Source organism: Symphodus melops (genome assembly GCF_947650265.1).
Source record: "Symphodus melops genome assembly, chromosome: 12".
In the NCBI taxonomy this organism is placed as follows: domain Eukaryota; kingdom Metazoa; phylum Chordata; class Actinopteri; order Labriformes; family Labridae; genus Symphodus; species Symphodus melops.
Genome location: NC_136702.1, coordinates 13,881,558 through 13,908,041, shown reverse-complemented (window position 1 = coordinate 13,908,041; position 26,484 = coordinate 13,881,558). Strand labels below are relative to the sequence as shown.

At 42.1% G+C, this 26,484-nt stretch overlaps 1 protein-coding gene across 4 annotated transcripts; it reads left to right on the top strand.

The window, feature by feature from the left end:
- The first annotated feature begins 1,076 nt into the window (after window positions 1–1,076).
- kansl1l (KAT8 regulatory NSL complex subunit 1-like) lies at window positions 1,077–25,143 on the top strand. 4 transcript variants are annotated; one of them, XM_079357765.1, is made up of 16 exons: window positions 1,077–1,331; window positions 1,998–3,100; window positions 6,893–7,037; window positions 7,723–7,875; window positions 9,218–9,321; window positions 9,817–9,982; window positions 12,242–12,413; window positions 13,708–13,839; window positions 15,785–15,916; window positions 16,356–16,456; window positions 16,677–16,789; window positions 18,399–18,471; window positions 18,598–18,710; window positions 19,474–19,594; window positions 23,973–24,197; window positions 24,757–25,143. In XM_079357765.1, the coding sequence occupies exons 1-15, from the start codon at window positions 1,296–1,298 to the stop codon at window positions 24,192–24,194; spliced, it is 2,886 nt and encodes a 961-aa protein (XP_079213891.1). In that variant the 5' UTR covers window positions 1,077–1,295; the 3' UTR covers window positions 24,195–24,197; window positions 24,757–25,143. The 4 variants fall into 4 exon arrangements, with proteins under 4 accessions (XP_079213891.1, XP_079213890.1, XP_079213889.1 ...); XM_079357764.1 differs by having other exon boundaries at window positions 6,890–7,037; XM_079357763.1 differs by having other exon boundaries at window positions 6,887–7,037.
- Window positions 25,144–26,484: the final 1,341 nt, after the last annotated feature.

Genomic DNA, 26,484 nt, shown 5'->3' with positions numbered 1-26,484 from the left:
CCGTGTATGATGCATGTGTGTGTTTGTATGATTCAGTGTGTGTGAGTGTCTTTGCGCGCACACGTGTATGATAAATGTGAGTGCGTACGTGTACGTGCTTAATTGACTTTTGGTTTTACCAAACATAAACTCAATGGAGAGTAGACCAAAACATAAAAAGGGACACCACACAAGGTTCAAGATTTCAGAAACCCGCTGATCTCCCCACCCCTTTGGAAAAAAACCAATCTAAATCAAATAAACAAACGGAAAGGACTGGAGATACGACCAAACACAACAAAAGATGGGAAAGTGCCGAGCCTCTGCACCTTCTGCTTAAACTGCTGGGGGGGTGGGGCTCTGCTTTCTTAGGCCTGCAATGTTGTGCAGTACTGCACCTGCATCAATGACATTACAAGGGGAAACCCTCAGGTGGTGCAGGCACTGAAACTGAGATTTCAGAAGGTCATCTCGATTGGAGCCCTTGTCTTCTGCTGTGGTGGGGTTTGGGGGTCCGCAAGGGGAGTCAAGATGAGTGACTCGCAGCCGTAGCCTTTGTCTCCCAGCAACACACCAGAGAATTGGCCTGATAATACAAGATATAATTAAGAAAACTACGGCAGAGTTAAACACTCATGATGTCCAAGGTGCTTGCAGTGCAAATAAAATGTGTGGCATAGCTTGGGAAAGTCACTCGTAAAATGGAAAGACTCTGGAGTCATGCACTGAGCCAGGCCACTGTACCTCTAAATTGTTGACAAGGTTGAGATATTGTCAACAAATGTGGAAAAAAATAATAAAATAAAATAAAAATAAATAGATAAAATACATAAAAAAATATATAATAATAATATTAACAATAGTAGTAGTGTGGTTTGCTTTTAGGCAACCACCCTAAAAATATATATATAAAAAAAAAACCATACATATATATATATATATATATATATATATATGTATATATATATATATATATATATATATATATATATATATATATATATATATATATATATATATGTATGTATATAGAAAAATATCTCAAAAGTCGGAGCTTGTGCAGGGGTCTTGAAGGCATCACGGGTCTGGTCAAGCCCCTCCTCCTCCTCGCTCAGACGTGTTCCGTCCTCTCGGCAGTTGGAAGAAAGGAGGAAAGGAGAGGGAGAAGGAGGCAGAGGGTCTGTGAGAAGGAGAGCAGATTTACTGATGTCCTTGTCAGAATAAAAGTCCCCAGTGGGTAGCAAGAAACTCCCAGTCAGATTTCCACATGTTGGAAGGATCGGGAAAGGATTTATGACCGTTTTCAGCCATAAACGATGGTCATTTCAGTCAACGGTTTACCTCCTGGTCAGGTGAGTATCGCAAACGTTAGTAAAGATCTCCCCCCCCCCAAAAAAATAAAAAATAAATACTTTATGAAGAGTTAAGCTAGCGGAGGCATTGAATACAGTTTAAGTTGTTGCGTTAAAGTATTTTAAAGAAAGAAGGGAAACCATGTATTTGACGCCTTGAGCGCTTGTTTTTGTTTGGTCGCCGTTGAAGTTGATCGGTATGAACGTTAAAGCACCTCGGACGTTGCGGTTTACGGTACTCAACGTTTCAGTTGAGTTGGGTATTATTAAATAAACATTAACCGCATGATGATGTGTGCACTAGGATGGGAAATGGGAAAGTTTTATTCTCATGTCTGTCAACACCAGATGATGTGCCAAAACAAGAAGCAGAGAGGATTATTTGGAATAAAAAAAAAATCATTTAACCTTTATTTTTCCAGTAAAAGTGCCATTGAGGTTTTCAAAGGAGTCCTGCAGAAGTTACATTCACAACAAACAGACAGTATCAAACTGTATCATAAGCCTTTTATTGTGTGACCATTGTCCAGGGGTTTTAGTTTTTTGGGGGGGTTTCTGTGAGGTAATGCTGGTGGTTTTTAATCAACATTATTGGTTTGTTACGTCACGTGTTGTTTTTGTGTCAGCTGGATGACGTTTCTAGCTGTTGTTGTCTTTTCTACGCAGAGTATCCTTGATTCAGGAAGTGGCATGGCCCCAGCCCTGACCAAAATCCTGAATGATGGCCGTGGGATCCACCTGTCCTCACCTCCTGCCTCGGTCAGAATGGACACAGACGGGCGAGCCATGTGCAGCGCCGATGTGGACTCTCAGCTGATTTCCACAGACGACAGCGACCTCCAGAAGATGTGGCTGAACCTTTCGATGATCCCCTCTCTGGACTCCTGCCTCCCGGTGAGCCCTCTGGATGTCCCTGCTGACCCTGTACTCAGCCCGCGCCTGCAGGTGTCTTCCAGTCCGGCTGAGACTTTGCTCTTCCCCAACACCGCTCAACTCTTCAGCCTCCTCTCCTCCAACAAAGCCCTAAGAGATTCTCAGCAGGTGGCGACTGTGTTCCCAGGTGTACCAGACATGTTTTTCGTCCCTCTTCCTGAGCACAATAGCCAAGAGGCTTCTCTGCTGCAGGGATGCAACACAGTGACAGATGGTGGTGATGTGCATCACTCCCCTTTCACCCTTCCTCATTCATATTCACACGCGGAAATAAAGCACCAGGGCTACTCTCCTTTCTTTACAGCCCAGCCTTCATTGACACGGGAGAAAGAGGCTGGAATCGGCCGTCTTCCTCCATCGTCACAGGCACAGCAACCTTGCCGGGTCAGGATTGGATCTGAGCAGGCCGCCTTCAGAGTAGCGCCGGATGAAGTTGTGAAGGAGCAGACGTGCAGGCAGGCCGGCCTGTGCAGCAGAGCACAGAGGTTGCAGACGAGGCTGCACGCCTTGCTCGGGGAGCATGCTGTACTCCACTGCAACCAGCAGCTGGAAGGGCTGACAAGGTACGGCCGACTTGGAGATGTGTCTCGGGAAAACGTGAACTCCAAACACCTCGGTCTGCTCCCTCCACAAGTGGATTTTGAGGCCCAGTTTTCTTGGGAAGAGTCCTCCACGCCTTTATGCTCGTTGGAAGAGCTCCGAGAGTTCAGCCGCTGCAGCCAGGAGGTCCTGAGAGGTCTGCAGGAGGCTTTGGACTCGGAGGCTACGGCCAGCAGCAGCTCAGATGAGGAACAAGAGGAGCGTCAAAGACACGGGAGAAGCAGGACTTTACCTGTGTGAGTATCCAGCAGGAGGAGAGGATGTTGTTTTTTTTATGGAAAGGGAAACCTCCACAATCACACAATAAATGAGGGGGGAAAAAAATCAAAAACTCATTATGGTTGTATTAATTTTCGACCCTATTTAGATTTCTATCAATTAATTAGTTTTGCCTCATTCCGTCGCCTTTGTTTCTTCAGAGGTGGCTTATTTATTTATTTTTATTATTATTATTTTACAGGGACAATGCGTAATGAAAAAACATTTCAGTAAATATGCCAGAGTTAGCCAAGGCTAATTTTCATCTGCTGTCCCTGGTCAGAGCTTACAAAAGGCTCCCTGAAAAAAAATCCAAACCTATTCAGACGTTGCTTTTCTGTGCTGTTTGAGTAAATCTTTTTTGAAAAGTGGAGCAGGTCAAAGGCGGCGAGGATGGACTTTTCTCACCATTGGGGTGTTTGTTGAAAGTCTAGGGACGCATGTTAGTGGAAGAACAACAAAGTAAGTGTATTTTGCACGTGTGTGCGTGCGCGTGTGTGTGACCCTTTCCAACACCTGTATGAGATATCTGCGTGTCGTTATTTATAGAAGACTTTTTCAACAACAGCGTTTAATGTCGACGAAAAAACCGAAGATCGTCATCTCCTAACTTCCCTCAAGTCTCACTGCCAGAAGATGTGTTGTGTTGTTCCAGATCCAAGCTGTGATTCACTGTGGAGGAGGAAACAGAGGTTGACTTTTACGCTTCAGGGAACCTTCGGCAACAAGAGACTTCAAACACAGTGACAGGGAGCGAACACGTACACCAGATCCAGTGCTCAGTGTGGAGACCGAGCCTGTTAAATTAGCCAGAAGTATGCATGTTAAAGATGATCCATGAGTTATTTCAGCATGACAGAGTCGGTGTTGGAAAGTCCGCCCTCTCGCTGGATAAACTCCTCTGTGTTAAACACTTATTATACTTGGCCCTGAGCAAAGTTTACTGTGTGGCTCGCATACCTACAAGTGTTGTTCTCCCAGCCAGCTGCGGAGAGTGGGATGACATGTTTTCCCATGCACACATACACACACGCCCTCTCTCTCTCTCTCTCTCTCTCTCTCTCCCTCTCTCACACACACACACAAACATTCTCTCTCCATGCTGCAGTCATAACACATTCAGCAGACTCGCCAGTTCCCCTCACCCTCAGGCTAGGAAATAAACACCGGCGTGCCAGCCATTCTGTGCCATGGAGCTCCTCCTCTTTCGAGGGAAAATAATTTTTTGCAGCGTGTGTGGCGTGGATGTCTTGTGCTGCCATACGTCTTCCATGTCTTTAAAGGGAGTTATGTCCCTCAGCAAGAAAAGAAGGTGTGAATAAATAAACGTTTTTTTTCTTTTTCTCTTTTTCTGGAAGGCTTTCAAACCTAATGATCCGTTTGCATACAAATCAAGTATGATATCCAAAATGACTCGAATCAGAGAGCTTCACGTGTCTATTTATACCAGTTAAGGCAACAGCAGCAGAACAATAACAAGCCCAACATTCTTGTACGACGCTTAAAACCGTTAGCTTACTTAAACTGTAAACTTGGCCGTCATCAGGTCATGTTCAGCTCTGAACTTGTGGGAGCATTTCTTACAGGATCATTTTCTCTCCGACGGTGGAGATTTTCAGGAAACGTCACGGACCAATACAAAGAGAGAAAAGCAAGTATCAGATCTGGAGACCTTGATATCCCACTGAGGCGGCTTGGCCACCAGGACTTCCTGGGGAAAAGAGTCGAGGATTTACTTTGCAGAGAGGGAGAGTTCCAGTCACCATGTCTTACAAATGTCCCAAATCTTTCTCTCAGTGTCATTTGGCTCTCACTTGAAGTTAAATTTCCCTGAAGATTCAGGAGAAAGAGATGCCGCCTGCGTCTACGAGGGGCCTTATTATATAACTTAAAGGAAAAAAAAAGCGTCAACAACAAAACTACACCTAAAAGGAATGATCTCATTTGTAATGAGATTTTTTTCAGAGAGGTTTACACCCAGCCACAGCTTTCGTCACACTTTCCTTTTTTTTTTATTATTATTTTTTTTTATTCATGCGTCTTCTCCTCGACTTGTTCGCCCCTTTATGTTACCAGGTGAATGATCTTCCTCCTCAGCAATGTGCTGACGTCAGAGTTTTGAAGGTATCTCGTGTCTGGTTTGGAGTGGCACACCCGTGTCTTTCTCCTTTGCCTCTCCTGCTCCCCCCCCCCCCCCTTCTTTTTGGTTTCTTCTGTTTTGCAACATTTTTATGAGCCGGAATAAGAAAAGGTGTTTTATAGGTGTGTGGTGTCTCCTCGTGTTTGGCCAGCTTCAGTCATCTTGAAAAGTGTCAGCCTGTCTTTTCTTATTCAAGTCAGCTGAACAATGCTCTGTGCTTTGTCTCCTGCAGAGTTCTTTCTTTTTTATGGCAGGTTCCTTCTTGAAGAGGATGTCTCCTTGCTGGAGGAGGAACAAGTCGTTGCCCTCTTTGAGAAAAACGTGGAACCAGTTGGCCTTTTTAAACCTTTTAATTTGAAACCAACGCGGCTCATTTTCGGCTCCGGCAGCGCCCCCTCACACGTCCAGCTGTTACTCATTTTTGGCTTCTCAGCATGTTAGTAATGTTAAATGAAGTGAATGTTATGCTCGGGAGGACACACCCAAAAAGCCCGAGTGCAGCTGCAAGAGCCAAGAAACACTACTCCAATGGAGACATTCCCAAACTCCGAATGACTTGCTGGGGCTGGCCTGTCATTCACAGACAAAAGATTAAATGAAAACCCACAAAGTATCCTGTTAATGTCTTCATGGAAGAGCACGTTTGTAGATAATAAACTTGAACTTGAAGAGGTTCAAAGCAAACACTTCCTCTTCTGCGCGCTGCTCCTGACCTCCCCACTGCTTGGCAGATATTTCAGGAATGTTCTCATTATACAGTTGGAAAGAGCACCCATGGGTCTGGTCATTGTCTCTGGAGGAAAGAGAGAGCCTCCTCCTCAACAAACCCGTATTAGCTCAAGGCTGAGTGAATCTCTGCCATTATCCAATCACGGACCTTGTTTTTTTTATGCGCAAGTTCTCCTCCCCTCGACCACAAACTGGATATTTACTGTCGTGAGGCGGGTGTTTTGGCGTAACCTGTTGCTGTTCAGAGAACCACATCACAGAGTCAAACCTAAAGGGGTGTTGTCAACCACTGCACGGACACGCTCGACTTCTCTGTGTCCAGCGTCGGGAGTGTTTGAAGGGGAGGAGTCCCCTCCTCTGTCCTAGCCAAGGTCCAAGAGCACAGCCATAGCAACTATAACCCTGCTGAGACCAACCAACCACACACACACACACACACACACACACACACACACACACACACACACACACACACAAGATGAATGCCTACCGATGAGGCGAGTGCTATGGAAACATGCTTTAGATACACACCAAACAAATCAATTGTGTTTTTTCGTGTGTAGCCTAGATAAGCTTTTCTGCTTGAGCAAGCCTTTCCCCCCCTCCTCACTCTGTTAGGATGCTAAACAATTTACACCCTGCATAGCTGTGTAAAATAGGTCACATGTTCACAGTGTGTTCGTACAAACATGTCAAATTGGTCTATCTCCAGTCATTTCCTTGCACAGCAATGTGCCATTATCGCACGTTAAATTTGCAGCATTTTATTCTAAATGTTGGGTTTTTTTGTTTTTTTACGACATTCTACTCAGGATGTAGAGCATTTTCCAAAAAGGTATAAAATGAAGCTGCTACATGGGTCTTAGTGTGCTCACCCTGCCCCTCCTTCCAGCAGCAGCAGCAGCAGCAGCAGCAGTGAGAGGCAGTGGCTGGAGGAGAGAGCCGAGCTGGGGAGCAGATGGAACTGGTTGCAACTGCGACTGACGGAGTTGGAGGGCAGGATAGAACAACTGGTGGGGCTCCACAAACACATCCGCTCCACAAAGGTAAGACCAAAGTCCAGTGCAAACAACACCTCAATAAAAGTGCAGGACGCCTAATGTGCCAAGGACAGCCACAGACAGCAGGTCACTCAGGGCTTTAAAGACAGACTGTGAGACAAGAGTGACTACTATAGGTGGCCAGTACTCTTATGTAATTTTATATGATGTTTTGTGGTACTGTATTGATGCTCAGAAACACTATTGATCTTCATGTGATACTATTAGAAATAATGCTACTTTGTATTGTTGTGGGCAGACAGGTCTTTGTGCAGAATCAATAAAGAATGGCACAATGAGAATGAATACAAGTGTGTCCCTCTACTTTTAAGAAGTGATTTAAATGACAATTTCTTAAAAATTTAAATTTCATTGCATGAAAAATACAGGGCTCCAGGAGCCTCTCTGTCTGTCTCGTTCTCTCTCTCTATCTAAACAAAAGCGTAAAAAGCCCAACACCCACCTGAGGTTTTCTAAAGGTTAACGTCTCTTATTTGTGTGTTTTTGTGTGTGTGTGTGTGTGTGTGTGTGTGTGTGTGTGTGTGTGTGTGTGTGTGTGTGTGTGTGTGTGTGTGTGTGTGTGTGTGTGTGTGTGTGTGTGTGTGTGTGTGTGTGTGTGTGTGTGTGTGTGTGTGTGTGTGTGTGTGTGTGTGTGTGTGTGTGTGTGTGTGTGTGTGTGTGTGTGTCTCAGGGCGGTGTGGTGCTTGCAGAGGCCCAACCAATGACTGACAGACAGATTCAGCACAGCCTGCTGAGAGAAATGGCAGGCTTATCCTGCAACACCACCGATGCTGACACTGAACCCTGCAGCCCTGCACGTCTTCTGCACAACATAGAGAGACAGGTGTGTGTGTGTGTGTGTGTGTGTGTGTGTGTGTGTGTGTGGGGGGGGGGTGAGATGACTATGGAGTTGAGGGAAATCATTATCTACAAGTCATTACACTATGTCAGGGGAAAATCATTAATCAGTCTTATTTGCTAAAAAGGCTCAGGAGGATGCATATCTGCAACATTATATCCCAGTACAGTGTTACAAAGATTAATCTTAATTATTATGGTATGAGTGTAATTTTTTTCTTTGTGTTACAGTCAGTAGAAACTGCAGATAGAGTGCATACATCCAAGTAGATAGGGGCGTGTCCAGACTTCTTTTTACCGTGCACTGGGGTGGTCTCTGATTGATGCAGGGGTCTCCTGACTTTCTAACTTCTCTAAGTATATCTGCTTCATAGTACAAGATAATGGAAACACGATCTTAATGTTTATTAAAAGAATTCTGTTCAAGTCAGAATTTGAAATACTTGCAAACTGCTGCACAGTAACTTACAAACATACATTCATTGGGAATGGATTGGTCCCAGCAAAATGCCAGTTAATTCATTGCAAGTAATACTTTCCCATTGTCTGGACTTATGACATAGACATCCACATGGAAAGAAACTGCAGCAGCGTCCCTCTTCTAACAGGGCTAATAGCTTCTTTAGATTTCTGGGGGGGGGCATGCCACTCCATGGCCAACCTATCTGGACACGCCCCTGCATGTACTGTACTGTACTCCATTCATACTTCAATCTGAAGAATGTGAGATGATGCTGAGTCTCCTGTGGAGCTCTAAAACATTTATAGACCCTCACTTATTGAAGATGTACTGAGATAAATCTGAGTTGAGACAGACATTTACAAGTATTTATTTCACCGAGATTGGAATCCTTCCCTAACTGAAACATTTTCTTTCCTTTTGGAAACACATTTGTGTCTCACGCTAAAATGAGTGTAACATTGCCCTGATGCAGATGAACACAACCTTAGATGTGCTTTTCAGTTATCGTACAGAAGGTGAGTTTGTTGAGAGGCAGGGAAATAGAACATGCTCTGAGACTGTTCAGCCACCTCAGGCTGAGCTTTAAAAAGACTGTTTTATTTATGTTCCTGTATATCCAGCTCTCTTCTCTGTACTCCAAAAAAATGGATTTGGAGCCAACACAGGATTGATATATGTGCTGTTTAAAAGCAGAACTTGACACTTGAAAAAACTTCTATTTGCTGCTGTATCAAGGGAAAAGTGCTTAAGTAGATCTGTCTTTGAATAGATGCTCTCACTCACTACTTCTTTACAGAATGGATTTTATTTTCGTCCGTCCTCGTGTGGAATGCACCATAAACTATGTACGATGTGTTCATTTCAGAGTGCTCAGCTCAGCCAGATTGTCAACAGTCTGATGCCTCCTCTCAGCTTTTCCCCACTATCAAAACAACCAAACAGCTGGAGAGTCAAGGGGAGCCTCACAAGGTAGAGAATGCACTTCGTCGCACTGCCTCCGTGACTGTAACGATACGAGCAAGAGTTTGAAACATCAGGGAAATGATCGTTAGCTTCCCGGAACACATTGTGAGAAAAACAAACACTGAGTCAGCATTCAGCTGCTCCACCATGTTGAATTCAGTCGTATTCACCAGACTTATGTGGGGGCTGGTAGTGTAACCTGGTCGCTCCCCCACCATCTGGCTTGACTTGAATCATCCCTTTATGTCTTTCCTTCCTCCTGCCTTTTTAACTCTCAGTCTGGCTGTAAAGATAAAAAGAAAAAAGAAAACAAAGATATCCTGCTTGTTTATGCACGCAACAATGATTTATATCTAGCGATTATTTGTGCCTGGTTGTTATTCCTCAGCCAGATCAAAGACCAGCACCACCTTGAAAACTTGCTTTTGTAACACGTTTGATCCTTTGCATGAATGGTATCGCTAACATTTCCATGACCCTTCCGTGTCCCGGTCCCTGCAGTGGTCAGAAAGAAGACGTTTTCATACATGGGAAGAGAAGGAGACCAGGGACCAGGAGGCTCTTCAAAGCAGATATGTCGAGTGTGTGTGCCCGCACCCGGCCTCTGGTCACTTACCACAAACCCAGACTGTTCTCTTTCAAAACCTACGGCCTTAGGCGCTCACAGGTGGGTCACACATGCATTGACAAAGCTAACTTTTAAGATTTGTCTTGTAGATTTGTCTCGTAGATGATATGTTTATATTGTGAGGATTGTTTGCTCTTTTTATTTTAATCCAGCTCTGTGCTTCTGAAACAAATTAATTTTCCTGATGGAACTGATGAATTGACCATAAGTGTCTATTCATCAATGCGCCTGTGACCCTTCACACTCCAACTGGGTGGAAGTAATAGATGCATCATTGATTTGCATTAGTCCTCTTAAAGGAGACATTATTATGAAAAATCCACTTTTATAGTGTGTTTGAACATTTATTTGGGTAACCTGAGTGTCTATCGACCCACTAAGTGTTAAATAAATCCACCCTGTCCTTTGTTTGTGGTCTTCAGAAGTCTTGCCAAACATAGAAAAATGCTCAGTTTCAAATTTTCTGTTTGTGACATCACAAGTCGTATTCTGGTGGGGAAAAAAAAAAAAAATCCCGTCCCCTCTCATTGCTCATTGCTTTTAAACCTCCTCTGGTGCTTGATTCATGTTATGTTTGGACAAAAACACAGCACAGATGTTTCATTTAGAGCACAGAGGACTGTTTGAAAAGGTGAAAAAAGGGTATAATTTGTCCCCTTCAATATTCTGAGAATGTGACTGTAGATGGAACCAACACAGGGCCTATTAAACCTGCCTTCATCCCATTTATAGCTTTTATTTTGATGTCATAATAATATTAAAAATACCAGTTCATTCATCTACACGATTAAAGTTATTCACAAACTAATGTCAGCAGTAGCTCTCGGCCAGGCTTCAGAGTTGGAATCCACTTTTCGTTAAAGTAGTCCTTTGGAAATTAAGTGGAATTAATCTTGAAAGCTTGACACCTGCTTTTAATCAAACAATAATATACCTTGGATCTGCTTCAAACAAACAAATGCATGATGATTCTAAAAGCTGTGTCCTTTCTGAAGCCAGCGGACAGAGCCTACAGCTATATTCTGGACACTAGTACAGACACAAGGTTAGTTATGATTTTGTTTAAGTGGTTGGCTTTCCTTCGCATAGCTTCCAGATGCAACAGTGAGCTTCTTGCAAGCCCAAAATGAGAATCCACGTGCGTCAAACAGCAGACAGACAATCCTAGCAACCAGCTGGTTAACAGTTTAGGGCGTTCAGCTGCTGAAGAGCGTCTCATTCGTCACAGCAGTTTTTAAAGACAAAAACAGGACACAAAGGACAATGAACTTTCAGGAGGCTTATTCTAAAGAACTTTGTGTTGCTTTGTGTCTGCCAGATTTTTACATCAATAACATATTGCTAACTTGCTAGCTGTAAAGATTTGTACATTGATTATATGTCAGTGATTTGATTATTGTTGTCCCTGTGTGGCAAAACTCCTACAAGAAACCCCACATGAATAAAGCTTTGATATGATTCTCCTGACCGTGGAGAGAGCCTCACTCTCATCTTAAAGGGATACTTCAGCTATTTGCTTTCTGCTTAGTATCATTAGAAACCTGGTAGTATTTATGAATTGCCTCCGATGATGCAAAAATCATTATTTTGCATCATCGGAGTCTGTGTTGGTTAGCAGGGGTGAAACTGCATTGCTAATTCGTCATGTTTTTGACCCACTGAAGCTAAAGACCTCATAGCCAGAATCTAAAAGCAATGGCCGCCATCTTCTTAGGAAGCTATGCTAACAGCCTCCGTGGAGAAAGCTAAAAAGTAAAAATAAGAGCGAAAAAAGTTTCAACTTCAGACTGAAGCAACGAAGCTTCGGTGGGAGGAGCCTGTGGTGCTGTGACTTAACTTTCAATTGACATACATTGGAATAAAAATCAACGTTTCTTCTTGTGCAAACATAATGTAAAAGTCTCATTTTCCAATAGCGTTTAACAGATACAACATCTAAACAAGTAAAAAGTTTTTGTTAGTACATGTTTATGTGGCATGCTATTAGATGTTTAAATTGAGAACATTGATATAGTTTTAACTGCAGAACACTGTTCCTGTAGCAGTGAGCCTTTGAGAAAGTGTAGCTGTAAGAAGCAGCACCGAGCCCCCGCACTGTGATATTACCTGATGATAAAGAAAGCCCTTTAACAGCTTCATTACCTTAATCGGTGTCGAGAGCAGCATTCATAAAGCCCCATGACTCATACTCCGCACACAAAGAGAAAGCCAACTGAATGCTCTGTTTAAAGTCAAATTCCAGTGTTCATCATGTAGAAAATATTCTTTGCTTTCTTTTTTCTCTCTGTCTTTTCAAAGGACTCGGGGGCATCCACGTCTACCCTCTCCTCCTCTCTCTCATCTTCCTGTTCATGTTGTTCCTCCTGTGACCCCGTAGTTATGTGCTCAGACCCTGACTGTAGCTCCAGTAGGTCCCAGACCTCCAGGATCACCAACTCCACACCTTATCCTGTGTTCTCTTCTTCATTAGGTAGGAAAAAACATTAACATCACCACTTACCATAATAAGGCTGAAAAAAACAAAAACCTGTACAGTACAAAAAAAAAAATCTCAATTAACATATTCTCCAGACTCTCAACCATGCAAATACTACAGTACAAGACAATCATGTCACATCATATACTACACAAAAAAAAATGTAGGTGGGGAAATAGTCGCGAACAACAAGCCAGAGCTGCATCATGTCAGATGCATTACAGTTGTGGCCCCTCCCTCGTGTCTCACAGCCATTGAAGTCACACACGACTTTCTTTGACGTCATCGTCGAGATTTGAAATCCTAAATATCAAACGTGTTTGGAAGAAATCAGGGTGTCCTGACGTTTAGATTGTCTTTGAATAGATAATCTGTTCCGATCAGCCTTGAGTCAGAAACACCTGGTCGATGTCGGGAAGAGGGAATCGCACCTTAAATGGGTCTGATTGCCCCATAATCTGAGCCAGGCTTTAGGCGAGATGAGATCTGGAGGACACATGTTGAAATGAACTGTTCTGAAGTGTAGATAAAGCTCCACACACATCAACACGTTACCACAGCCATGTTGAGATGTTTTGCATCGCTGTACGTTACTTCAATCAGATATCCCACAGAGCGTGTTTGAAGCTTCCAACAGAGCCGTAGATAGAACTGAAATCAATAGCTGTTATAGCAGTATGTGTTGCAGCATTAACCTGTGTGGATGAACGTTCACCTCGTTCAAAGTGGGTTTATGATCCACAACAACCAGTGATGGCTGATTTAAGAATCCAGGTTGACCAAACAAATGTGTTTCAGATGGACATTTTTTTTTTTAATCACTTAAGTGAGCAGAGAAAAGAAAAGAAACAGGAATTGATGCGTAAGAACCAAAGAGAGAGAGAGAGAGAGCGTGAGAGAGTAAGTGGGGGAACACAGAGGAGGCTGATTGGAAATTGATGAAAACGTCAGTCAGCAGCCTGCTGATTTCCTGTCAGCTTGAATGATCTCATTCTCCTTTTTGCAAGTGGCAGAAGACAGTCTGTCAATTCAATGTCCGCTTTCAAAAATAGCCCGGCACAGTGCAACGACCGTCTAATCAAAGAGGATTGTTGATGGAAAAAAATACACCGAGACGATGTTCCAGTCAAAGCAAGCGAAGATGAAAAATGTGTGGAAATTGATATTGAGAATAATGAGTCATGATATACTGGATTAGAAAAGACAAACAGTGGACGATTTTAAAAATAAATTCAAATTGTTGAAACTCAAAATGTTGACGAGTACTAATTCTCCCACCTGTTTCCAGATACTCCTCCTTCCCTTCACTTAAAAGGAGCCCAGGCCAGAGAAGAATGGTCCCAAAGGCCTTTGGTATTAAATGTCCGAGCGTCTAGTCCAGCACACTGCAACAGGCGCAGCTCAACACCGCTGCACAACAGTAAGACTTTCCCCTCGTCCTGATGAACTAACTCACTCTCTACTCTTTTTTTTTTCCCACCATACTGCTCTCTTCCTGAACACTGCTTACTGTGTCTCTCTTTTGCTCGACATGCCGTCTGATTTGTTGCACTCTTTTGTTGCTACAGTGTCGCTCAGTTGCTGTGACATGCAGCACATTATTGATCCTATGTGTTGTTGTTCGTTTAGACTGATTGTCTCCTTATGTGGATGATTGGTCTGTTGTGGAATTCCCTTGATTCCACAGGGCAGGTTGAATAACCACTGGGTTTTAAATTACTGTTTTTGAGGTGATGTGAAATACCAGACAAGAAGTGACTTAGCGTAGGAGTGAGAAGGAGTCAAAAAAGGGAGCCGATTGGAAATTGACTGAGGTGTCAATCATCCAGCCCTCTGTTGACTTCCTGTCAGCTTGAATGATTTTATTCTCCCTCTGTGGGGAGCAGACGAAGAAGACAACCTGTCAAGGAAACATCACCTTAAATAATTGCCATGAACATGGCAAGCATATCTCTTCACTGGAACTGATTAAGACTGCACAACATTCAAAGAAAGCATGAGATGAAGAACATAGAATTTAAGAACGATAACAATAATTAAGGGCTGTCAGCATTAAAGGAGCAATATGTGACTCTGACACGTAGCATTTAAAAGGGATTCAGCAGTCCAACTTTAAAACGGAGAGGGCTGTCTCCCCCGCCCCATCCTCCCTGTGCATGCCGAGGACACTGAAGCTTCAGTGTTTAGCCAGCTCTGCATCGGTTTTAACTTCTTTGCACTCTAACCATTCAATTCGTGAAAAAACTCTTCAATATTTATTCTAGTTTTACCACCTTTCTGGTGGCAGCGCTCATTCGAAATATGCCAAGGCTTTTAGGTCAGGTGGAATCTGTAGTATCGACACCAACACCTGTTGGTTTGTTGTTTGTCTGGTAAGCGGAGGGACATCCAAAACGGGAGTGTCAGTTGAAAACCTCCGACCTTCCCTGGTCAAAACAGTATGACCCTGTAGTTCTCGGTGATGTTAAAGAACACTACTCTGCTCCTTTAAATGTCATTTCACTGAAAGAAAAACTCTTAAAGGGCTCAGCTGAAGCATTAAAGTCATATCCACTTCATGACATCAATGATTTCACTGTTTTAACTGTTTTTATTTAAGTTTTGATCTGTAGGTCAAGTTGATGTCGTAACTGTAAATCTACCAGAAAGTCCTTTCTTTATTTCAAAATAAAAGCAGGTTTGAAGTTAAACAGCAAATAAAGTATTTGACGCAGTACACGCATTCAAAATAAAAGCCTAACAATCTTTATTTTTAAATGCAGAAAGAATTTTTTAACACGAAATTAAAAAAAGACGATTAACCACGATCAGCTTTTGACTGGACTTTTCAAATGTAATGATTAATCTCATTTTGAAAAAGACACAGTACAATAATAACAAACATTATAAATATTTCTTCTGTGTATGAATGGAGAGACTTCATTAGAATGACAGAGTCCTGGCTCACTTGTCGAACCTGAAGCTCAGTGTGTGATTATGTGCGTTTATCTCACACCGTCATGGTCTTTGCAGGAGCGTGCTGCAAGGAAGACAAAGAGAGAGACCTTGAAATCCTCAACACTTCTTTTGTTGAATAGTTGAACTGGCATCTGGTGCCCTATTTAAGTGGAAAAAAAGAAGAGAAGAATTAACATTATTTCACTGTGCTGACAAAAGATGTGCACTATTATTAGCGTAAAAAAGCAGTTAGTGTCATCTGAGGCGCTCACCTGCCAAAATCTAAAGGGCTCATGGATCAGGATTAGCTTTTGTTGTTAGGCTTAGCATTAAATCCTAGAGCAAAGAAAAGGTGTTTGGAAATTAAAAAGCATTCCTATGGGGTATTAACTCAGGTTGTGTGTGTGTGTTTATGTGTGTCGTTGTAGGTCGAAGAAAAAGGCATCACAAAAGCAGAGTGATGGGTCTGTCACCAATCAGGATGGCAGAAACTAATGATCCACACAAGAGAACCAATCAGAGGAAAAGAAAGAGGAGACGTATCCAGAGGCTGATAGAAGGTGTGTCAATGCAAACTGTATGTTCAGAATTAATTTGCACAATTATTTTAAGGAGTGAAGTGAAGACTCTTGATCAGCATACGTACAATGAAGAAACCACTTTGTGGCTTTGCTTTCACCCGGCAGTTGCTGATGCTTGATAACATGAAAAGGTGAAATTAGAATCCAGTCACCCAGTGTAAAGGAAACCTCAGTGGCTGTGTAAAGCGCCTTGTTAGGAATTGGCGCTATACAAACAGTGATTGATTGATAGAAGTATTCTGCAACAAAACTGTGTGTTTGGAGAGCATAGAGGACATCTGCTTCTTCTCATTATGTTGTGAAAAAAACAAAACAAAACCAGCACGGAGCTAACTTAGTAATTGTAAATAGTTTTCTTTTACTATAAATGATCTGTTAAAGCTTCAAGTTAATGTAATGTGTGTGTGTTTGAACCCAGATGAAGAGGATGTCCTGTACCAGCTGAGTGACCCCGAGGACAGTTCAGACGACATTCAGGATGAGAGTTACTCGCACGTTTTACACAAGCAGATCTCACAGGTAACACAAACACACACACACTTTTGAACATCTCTACGAGTGTACTCTGCTATACTAATAAAACTTGACAAGCTTATGGGTAAATTGTAAAAAAACAAAAAGCGTGCAAGTCTGCAGGATATATTTTTTTGTGGCAGCGTTCTGTTGATGCAGGATGTGTGAATGGTTGGTGTGAGCGATCACGCCGCTCTCACTTCTACTTGACTGTGTTTCCTTTTAGGGCTGCATTCGCAAACGCCAGGGAGAGAGTGTGTACAACATCAACAACATAGTCATCCCCATGTCGATGTGTAAAGTGGAAAAGCTGCAGTACAAAGACATCCTCACTCCGAGGTAGGGAAGCAGACCGTATTTATCATCGCTTTCAGTCCGGAGAAGAAGAGCGAAGGAAAGTAGCGAACGCCACTGAGAAACGCTCTCGAACCACAGCAAATGGGTCTTAATTTTCCACCTCCTCTCAATGTTTACATCACCTGACGACCAAAGTGAAAGTCAGATCTTCATTTGAGTTGTGAGCACTTGCCACCTTTACACAACACACCTGACCAGTGTCGTAGCCAAAGGTGTGACAGGGTGTGCCGGTGCCACCCAAAGCAGCAGCTGGCACCCAAAACAAATCAGAAGCTGAATGTTTTTTATTTTTAAATTATTATTTTTTATAATTTTTTTTATTTTTTTAAGATTTATTTTTTGGGATTTTATGGCTTTTTTTATTATTATTATTATTGTTCGGAGAGAAGGAGAGAAAGAGGATAGCGTTGGAAATAGAGAGGGAAAGAGAGAGGGGATAGACATGCGGGAGGTGGGCCACAGGCTGGAGTCGAGCCCAAGCCGCCTGCGTGAGGACTGTAGCCTCCATACATGGTGACGCACACGCTGCCACTGCGCTACTGGCGAAAACCTACTGCATCCCAAATCATCTCAATAATCATTAATTTAAATATTAAAGCAACACAATAGCAGAAAAAAAAAACTCTTGTGCGCAGCTGTCAAAGGTTGGAGTTGCAGTTAGAGCAAAAAAAAAAAAAACGCCAGCAGGGAAGATCTGCTAAATTAATACATATTTTCTGTTTCCGTTCTGTTTATCGTTGTCTTGTCACTTGACATTTATGAAGTCCCGGTTCGAGGTGCAAGCCAAGTTTGTTATGACTATCCCCGAGCAGAAAAGTGCTGGCTGTGCGGCGAGCTGCATGTCCATCCTGTCTCTATGACAACAGTGTGTTGAGGACAGCCACTGTCTGTCAGACACTTCCCCGTCAATTTTTACTCCCATGTTTTATATACTATATCAGATCGTCTTTTACCAAAGCAGACACGGAGTGGATGCAGGTACAAGACACAATCGCTGGAGCCAAAAACACAGGGAAATTAATACATTTTTAAAAGATCGCCGGTGACATCAACAGCACCTTTCTGAAAAGTTGAAAGACTTTCAACTTGTGTGTGGCCGCACATAAACAGCAGAGCGCTTGTAAAAAGTACGCTGGGCACTGCGCTATTCATCCAGGTGGCTGCATTCAGCTGTGAATGCTTTCTTCTCGTAGCGTCTTGTGAGCCTTTTTGTGGAGGTGCACACCCAGTTTTTTTTCTGATGCGCACCCACAGTCTCTTTTCTGGCTACGCTACTGCACTGGACAGTGTTTCAATCACTGTGTTAGCCAGTGATATTAACAGGATCACTGTCAGTCAGTGTTCTTGTCCAGGAATGTGAGTCAAATGGCTGCAATGTTAAGATCAATTTAAAACAACGTTTCATGTCAGGATGAGGAGAAGTCTGTTTATTTTTTGTTGCACAGCGTCAAACAGCATTAATGCATAATCTCCTCCTCTCTTGGATTTCTTTCTATACGATAAATTCTGTCGAAGCAAAACCCAGGCTTGTCTCTTCGTCGACTAGTCGACATTTAGTTTCAGTTGCTCATCAAACTGTTTTTCTTTACAGTTGGCGTGTGGTTGACCTCTCATCTCTTACAAACCGGGAGGAAGAAAAGGACGAGGAAGTTGAAGAAGTTGATGTATGAAGTGTCCTACTGTCTCTCTTAGGACATGAGCTCTTTATTGTAAAATACAGAAGGGCTTTTTATTCCTCTGTCTGTGTGTGTGTGTGTGTGTGTGTGTGTGTGTGTGTGTGTGTGTTTCAGGCAGAAGATCTCACTGATGAAGTCTTCCTACAGAGACATTTGGGCTTGGAGCAGAGAGAGAAAATGCGCTGGTCATCCTGGGGGAAGAGGAAATGGTGCAGACGTCCTAACAGGTGGTTACACACACACACACACACACGCACGCGTGCTTACATATGTCACACTGGAGCACCAATCAAAAATCAAGATGTATACGTTAAAGGAGGTTTTATGTGGAGTTATTGTCATATTTAGTGCTTTTAACCCTCAGGTGTCACTTTAAAATAATGTCATTAAGGACAAAAATGTCCACCACAAAAACTGCTATAAAATTAGAAGAGATTTTTTCTACTTTTTTCTGCATACATCTCTTAAACAACTTCCCCCCTGCTCAAAAGTATCAAACATTCAATCATTTTAAAAATGTCAACCCTTGAAATGCCAGTTTGATTATGTTCTAATTTTATAGCAGTTTTTGTAAGTGGACATTTTTGTCCGAAGTCATACAAGAGCGCAGTAATGTTTTTTTTCTCATAGGGTTCTATTGACCTTTTGAAACATTTAAAATCTGCACTCCAAAATGTGAGAGAAAGACTGTCTTTCAAAAACTCTGCAATAAGCAATAACACAGACACAATTATAGCCAGATGAAGAGTTAAAGTTTGACCACATGGACAAAAATGTCCCTAATGGCCCCTGAGGGCTAATAGAAGATAGGAGATGCACATGCATAGTAAAATGCATCGTAGAGAGATTTGAGAATTGCACAGTACAAGCATTGATAATTGTTTTTTTTTCTTTCTCCATCACAACGTTTAAATTAAGCCTGTGAGAGAGAGGAATGTTTTGTAAGTCGTCTGTGAACTTTCATGGGGTTTGCTTGTTTTCTCGCTTCAGATCTGGCAGCAGGTTGTCGAGCAGTGGGGGCGGGATGTGCACATCAGGAGAGGAGAGCTCTGTGGAGTTGTGTTGTGCTCAGCTGGATACTGATGAACAGCTAAGCCTAGAGGAGAGGCTGGTAAGATTAAACGGAAAAAAAACTAAAAAAGCATCACTAAAACCTGAAAATCCTTCAAACATACTCTGAAATAGGACTATGATGTTCCAGGTACAAAATAAAAGGAACTCACCCTGGGTGGTACATGGCAGTTTTTGTTTGGCTTTTATGTGGCGATGCCTCCAGCTTTGTGACCACATGTAACGAGTTGCTCATGTTTTCAAATTAAGCAACAATTCTGAAAATAGCCACAAATTCAACAAATCCCACCGCAGGACCTTCTAGAATGAGATGATAGATTCCCCTTCAGGTGGCTTATCATCTTTCCCGACTGACACTTAATCAGGTAGATTTAAAGGTTTATCGTCGTATTTTATTTAAACCGAGGGTGTCAAACATACAGTACAGCCCGCAGGCTGAATCCGGCCCGCCCGCAAGACGTTGCGGGAAGAATGTGGACGTTTTTGAATATTATTTTATATGAGATTTTTTTCTTCAAATAAATATTTTTTATAAATATTTTCACATGGTTGTAAATAAACTATGTATCGCAACATAAAAGTGAACCATGCTGATAAGAACTGGACTGAATAGAAGCCCAGGCCGTCTTCAAACATCCTGACTTAACTTTGGTCCCGGACACCGACGTTGAGCTCTCCGAATTATTTTTATCTGATTATTGTAAAAACAGTAATTCAAATTTAATATTAACAGATTTATTTACAGGTGCTTCATTGTTAAGTCACCCAGAGGTAAAAGTGCTGTGCTGAGCACTTTAAAGTTTCAGTGCGACATCATGTCTAAATACTGAAGCCGGCTGTTGTATCTTTATCACCAGCTCTCATCAGACTGTAAACATGTCATTAAAACTTGAACAGCAATATATAAATATAAGTGAGTTATCTCAAAAACATTTAAATACAAACTACCAGTATTGTTGTTGTCTTCCGTACTGTGTTACATTTCATTATTTCCATTTGCCATGCGTGTTTGTCCGCCTCAGTGGAGATCTCATTTTCCCCAATCCAGCCCTCGTCCAATTAGAATTTGACCCCCCCCTGATTTAACCCTTTCCTGCTGCTGAAAGCTGTTGTCCTCCAACATTCAGTCAGAAACATGACTATTTATGCTTCAGAAGGAGAGGGTGAACAAAGGAGCGACGAATGTGCAGCAAACTAATCAATACTCTTTGCTCCTCGTCGTATCGGGTGAGTTATTAAACCCAGATGGATGCTAGAGAGCCCACACAGATCCTCGTCTGCACTCTGCTCCAGCTGATGATGCTCTGATTGCAGTGCTCTGTGCCACTTGGCTTTGATTGGAGTAGGAATAAGTTGCCACTCAGCCAGACTGTCCTAATCAACCTTCTCCACACCACAAATATCCCCTACTTCAATGTTTGCATTTTCCAAGCAGGCTGTGTTTTAAATACAACAATTTGATTATTTTTTTTTTTTTACACAGGCTTTAGTGATTCAAACACCTGTGATACTACCTTATAAGACACAATGCAATAAAAAGCACACTGAAGGAAAAGAAATGATTGGACATTATCTCATAATGATAATTGATTGATTTCAATGTGTCCATGGAAAATGAGACATATGACCATTGATGCAGGAAGTAGGGGTGCTTAGGGTGCTGCAGCCCCTAAAATCAGCCATAATTAAAACCATGAGCTTCCAAAAATGTTTAACTCATGTTAACCCCATTTTGTGGCGTTTGTAGATTTAGTACACATATATGTGTGATTGTTTTTTCCCGCCCTTTTACTAGACTTGTCAGTAATTTGTTTCTAATTCTTCTGGCAGTGTGATTCAACTCTCAGCAGGCCAGAGCTTCTGTGCACTAATTGAGGGGGTTTTAGAGGTTTTCAACATAATAATGTTTAATATATATATATATATATATATATATATATATATACACTCAACAAAAATATAAACGCAACACTTTTGTTTTTGCTCCCATTTGTCATGAGATGGACTCAAAGATCTAAAATTCATTCCAGATACACAATATTACCATTTCTCTCAAACATTGTTCATAAATCTGTCTAAATGTGTGATAGTGAGCACTTTTGCTTTGCTGAGATAATCCATCCCACCTCACAGGTGTGCCACATCAAGATGCTCATCAGACACCATGATTAGTGCACAGGTGTACCTTATACTGCCCACAATAAAAGGCCACTCTGAAATGTGCAGTTTTGTCTCACAGCAAAATGCCACAGATGGCGCAAGCATTGAGGGAGCGTGCAATTGGCATGCTGACAGCAGGAATGTCAACCAGATCTGTTGCTCGGGCATTGAATGTTCATTTCTCCACCATAAGCCGTCTCCAAAGGCGTTTCAGAGAATATGGCAGTACATCCAACCGGCCTCACAACCGCAGACCACGTGTAACCACACCAGCCCAGGACCTCCACATCCAGCAGGTTCACCTCCAAGATCGTCTGAGACCAGCTACTCAGACAGCTGCTGAAACAATTGGTTTGCATAACCAAAGAATTTCTGCACAAACTGTCAGAAACCGTCTCAGGGAAGCTCAACTGCATGCTCGTCGTCCTCATCGGGGTCTTAACCTGACTCCAGATCGTCGCCGTAACAGACTTGAGTGGGCAAATGCTCACATTCGATGGCGTCTGGCACGTTGGAGAGGTGTTCTCTTCACGGATGAATCTCGGTTTACATTGTTCAGGGCAGATGGCAGACAGCGTGTGTGGCGTCGTGTGGGTGAGCGCTTTGCTGATGTCAATGTTGTGGATCGAGTGGCCCATGGTGGTGGTGGGGTTATGGTATGGGCAGGCATCTGTTATGGACGAAGAACACAGGTGCATTTTATTGATGGCATTTTGAATGCACAGAGATACCGTGATGAGATCCTGAGGCCCATTGTTGTGCCATACATCCATGAACATCACCTCATGTTTCAGCAAGATAATGCACGGCCCCATGTTGCAAGGATCTGTACACAATTCTTGGAAGCTGAAAATGTCCCAGTTCTTGCATGGCCAGCATACTCACCGGACATGTCACCCATTGAGCATGTTTGGGATGTGCTTGACCGGCGTATACGACAGCGCGTACCAGTTCCCACTAATATCCAGCAACTTCGCACAGCCATTGAAGAGGAGTGGACCAACATTCCACAGGCCACAATTGACAATCTGATAAACTCTATGCGAAGAAGATGTGTTGCACTGCATGAGGCAAATGGTGGTCACACCAGATACTGACTGGTTCTGAGTCCCCAGACCCTCAATAAAGCAAAAACTGCACATTTCAGGGTGGCCTTTTATTGTGGACAGTCTAAGGTACACCTATGCACTAATCATGGTGTCTGATGAGCATCTTGATGTGGCACACCTGTGAGGTGGGATGGATTGTCTCAGCAAAGCAAAAGTGCTCACTATCACACATTTAGACAGATTTGTGAACAATGTTTGAGAGAAATGGTAATATTGTGTATCTGGAATGAATTTTAGATCTTTGAGTCCATCTCATGACAAATGGGAGCAAAAACAAAAGTGTTGCGTTTATATTTTTGTTGAGTATATATATATATATTTATTTTTTTTTAAAGGGGCAGCACACAATGAAAAACACCAGAGTTAGCTAACACCTTATGTCCATCTGCTGCACCTTTAAGAGGGAGACAAAGATAAACATAACAGCACATACATGAAGTACCTGCAGTTTTCAATCACAGTCCAAGACGTGTGATCGTCCTTTCAGAGTGAGACGTGACAGAGCTCATATGGAGGAGTGAGGGTGTGAGCCGTTATGCGACCAGGACATAAAAAAATTTTTTTTGTTTTGTTTTGGGCAGCTGTAGCTCAGTTTGTAGAGTCGGTCTTCTCTCAAACAGTTCGATACATCAGCGTATGCAGAGTGTGTGTGAATGGATTAGTTAATAGTGATAGTCACTTTACATACCGTAACAAACTCTACCATCAGTGTGTGACTGGGCCGGTGTGTCAAAAAGCACTAAGAGTGGCTAGAAGACGAGAAAAGCTCTACACGAGGTCAAGTCCATTTACAAGTTGATCATCTGTTGTAATGTAACTCAGTTTACATGAGAAGTGTGTGATCAGAACTGCAGTCTCTGTAAACAGACTGATGCTGTCCATCAGCTCCCGCGTGCATTCAGTGCTCATGTACTGTACTGTCTCTGCATCCTCACTGCTCTGTTCAGTATTAACTGGTCATTGGTCACGCCTGTATTTGAACAGCAAATATCACGTCATCATATTTACGACTTTCTCTCAGTTTCACATCTAAAACTGACTTCTAGCGTCCCTGCATATAGCACAAATCAAACTGTACAATATGCTACACTGACGAACGTACAGTTTACATACGCTCAAATAAATAATAGTCCCTCTGTCCTCCATCAGCCTCAGACGCCTTGGGACCCTCGAAGGTTTCCTCTGTGTGATGATGAAGAAGAAGCCTTGCACTCTGACAACCTGGACCAGGTCCCTTCAGAGTGGTCACAGTGTCGCGCCGGCTCTCCTTCTTCAAAGAACTCCATCTCCCATCTGTCCCCTGCTCAGTCTTCTGGTGCTAAGCTGCCATCTGGTGGACAAAGCAATGGCAGCACACACAATAGCAGCTGAGAGGTGCATTGACTTTTTTTTGTTTTGTTTTTGTTTACATGCACGCTGTAAAACAGGGAATACCTTTACTGTTTGTGAGATTATACAGTATACATAGCTCCCACAGTTTGTAATACAAGAATCTTTGTGATGCTTCATTTCCCACATTTATAATTGATCCATTCGCCAAGTTTTTATTACATTTAATTTGAAGAGCAATGTAGAAAATAACATGAAGGTTATTTATTATGAGGCATCAGCAGATACCACCTTCACATAGTGCTGTGACCGAGACTTACCTGAGACCAGGGTTCTCTGAGTCTGAGACAAGGCCGAGGCATTTAGTCAGTGGTGGTCTTGATTTAGCCGGTCAAGTCTAGTCTGCGACTTTGACAAGACCGAGTAAAAATGCTTTCGATTCCGGGATCTTCAAAAAGTGGTCTCGAGACCGGTATTCAAACCAAGACCGATTTCAAGTACTACAACACTACTGTTACATCATGAACCATCATAAGAGGATTTTGTTTATAGATATGCCATGTTATTGTCATGTGACATCATCACTGTTTTATTTCTCTTCCAGACCTCACTTCTTTGAACACAAAAGGAAACAACGATTCCCTGTGAGCTCTATATCTGATACATTCCACGAGTGCACTCGTTTGATGGGGATTGCTTTAAACTTTGAAGCTGAAGTGTTTATTTTGTTTGTATTGTAACTTTGTAACTATTGTAACCAGCACGACTCCACTGTAGTCTCAGGATTGTATACTGTTTATAGTTCACACATGTGCTATTTATTCCTGTGTTTGTCTTTAAAAGTCTGTACTGTATAGAAACACATTCAAATATATATTTATGTAACTTTTTCCTGGTTAAGATGTTTTTGTTTACATGTTTTCTGCTGACACTGTCATTTTTGTATATATTTCTTTTGACAAAGATCTGTGATTATTAAAAAATTAATAGTCGTTTCGGTTTTTATATTTGCAGGCTAATACATTTCTAGAGTGTCTTAAGGCTGATACAAATAGTTTACTGTTCAATTTCACTATATTGCAACACTTTTCTGAGTGGCTTCACTAGTCTAGACCATAACAATGACACTTGTTTTCAAAGTTTTCCTGGCTGGGAAAGCCTTTGAGGGCTCACGTCTCAGTCGAAGCATGACTTTTATGAACATTCTTCTCGACACAGAAAATCTAAAACCATCGTTCTTTATGCACACTTCTGTTCTAAAAATGGACGCATAAAGTGGAGCACCTCACCATTCAGAGGCTCTGTGGTTTTTATTTCTGTCACAAGAAATGTGTCTGCAGCTTGAGCCAGCGAGTGTACTTAAACTGAGATGACGGGACAAATACTAGAAGGACGAGCTGACGTGAGGTCATCTCAGTGATTTGAATGATGAACGTTAATGGAGGTCATTGTTTTTTTTAGGGCCACTCTCCCTGTGACACTGGATCACATATGCATATTGTAACCTTATTATATCCTTCACTGCTACCATCGAGGCCTTAAAGGCAGATGGTGGTCAAGGTCATTCTTCTCATCTAAATGCATGTGTGTCAGTTGCTTCGTGGCAAGAGAGACTGGGGCCCCAAAATTAGAAACATAGTCACATGAAATTAATTAACAGATTCACAGTTATGGCTGTATTGGATTCCACTGTTGATTTATGTTTACATTTCCTTTGCTTGATATGTGTGCTGGTGCCTTTTCTTAATTGTAATTAGTCTTAGACCAAATGCTTTTTTTGTCCTATATTTAATGTGTAAGAAGATACAATGTGTGAAATGTATATAGTTGCAAAACTGCAAATAATCCAATACTGATCCTGAGCAGCTTACAAAAAAGGGTTTTGGATATGTGGGGCATACTTCTGGGTAGAATCCACTTTTTATTGATCATACATTCAAACAATGAACTAGAATTAAAGAAATTAACCAATGGTACATTTTGACTTACATAGCACAGCAATAGTTTTTGTTGTGATTTTTAACAATAATTCGATAGCTGACTTTATTGGTATTGTATTTTATCTGGTTGCAACTACTGCAGAAGCACTCTGGATGGTGCTCTTGGATATCTACTGTAATGCAAGGGCAACTTGAAAAGTGTAACATCAACAGTGTGGATCATAGCGTTCTAACTTAAAGTACTTTTAGTTTGAAAGTAACTCCAATGAAAGCTGTTCAATATCCGGTAAGCTGGATAAAAACCCCCCCTGAAAAAAGGGGTTATTTAAACTGAATTGATGAACTACACAACAATAGGGTAAATAAATACAATATGATGTTATTTGAGGAAA

Coding starts and splice junctions, on each gene's coding strand:
- kansl1l (XM_079357762.1), top strand. CDS start 1,296: ATGGTCATTTCAGTCAACGGTTTACCTCCTGGTCAG. Junction 7,876..9,217: donor TGCACAACATAGAGAGACAG/GTGTGTGTGTGT, acceptor TGTTCATTTCAG/AGTGCTCAGCTCAGCCAGAT. Junction 15,917..16,355: donor TATCCAGAGGCTGATAGAAG/GTGTGTCAATGC, acceptor GTTTGAACCCAG/ATGAAGAGGATGTCCTGTAC.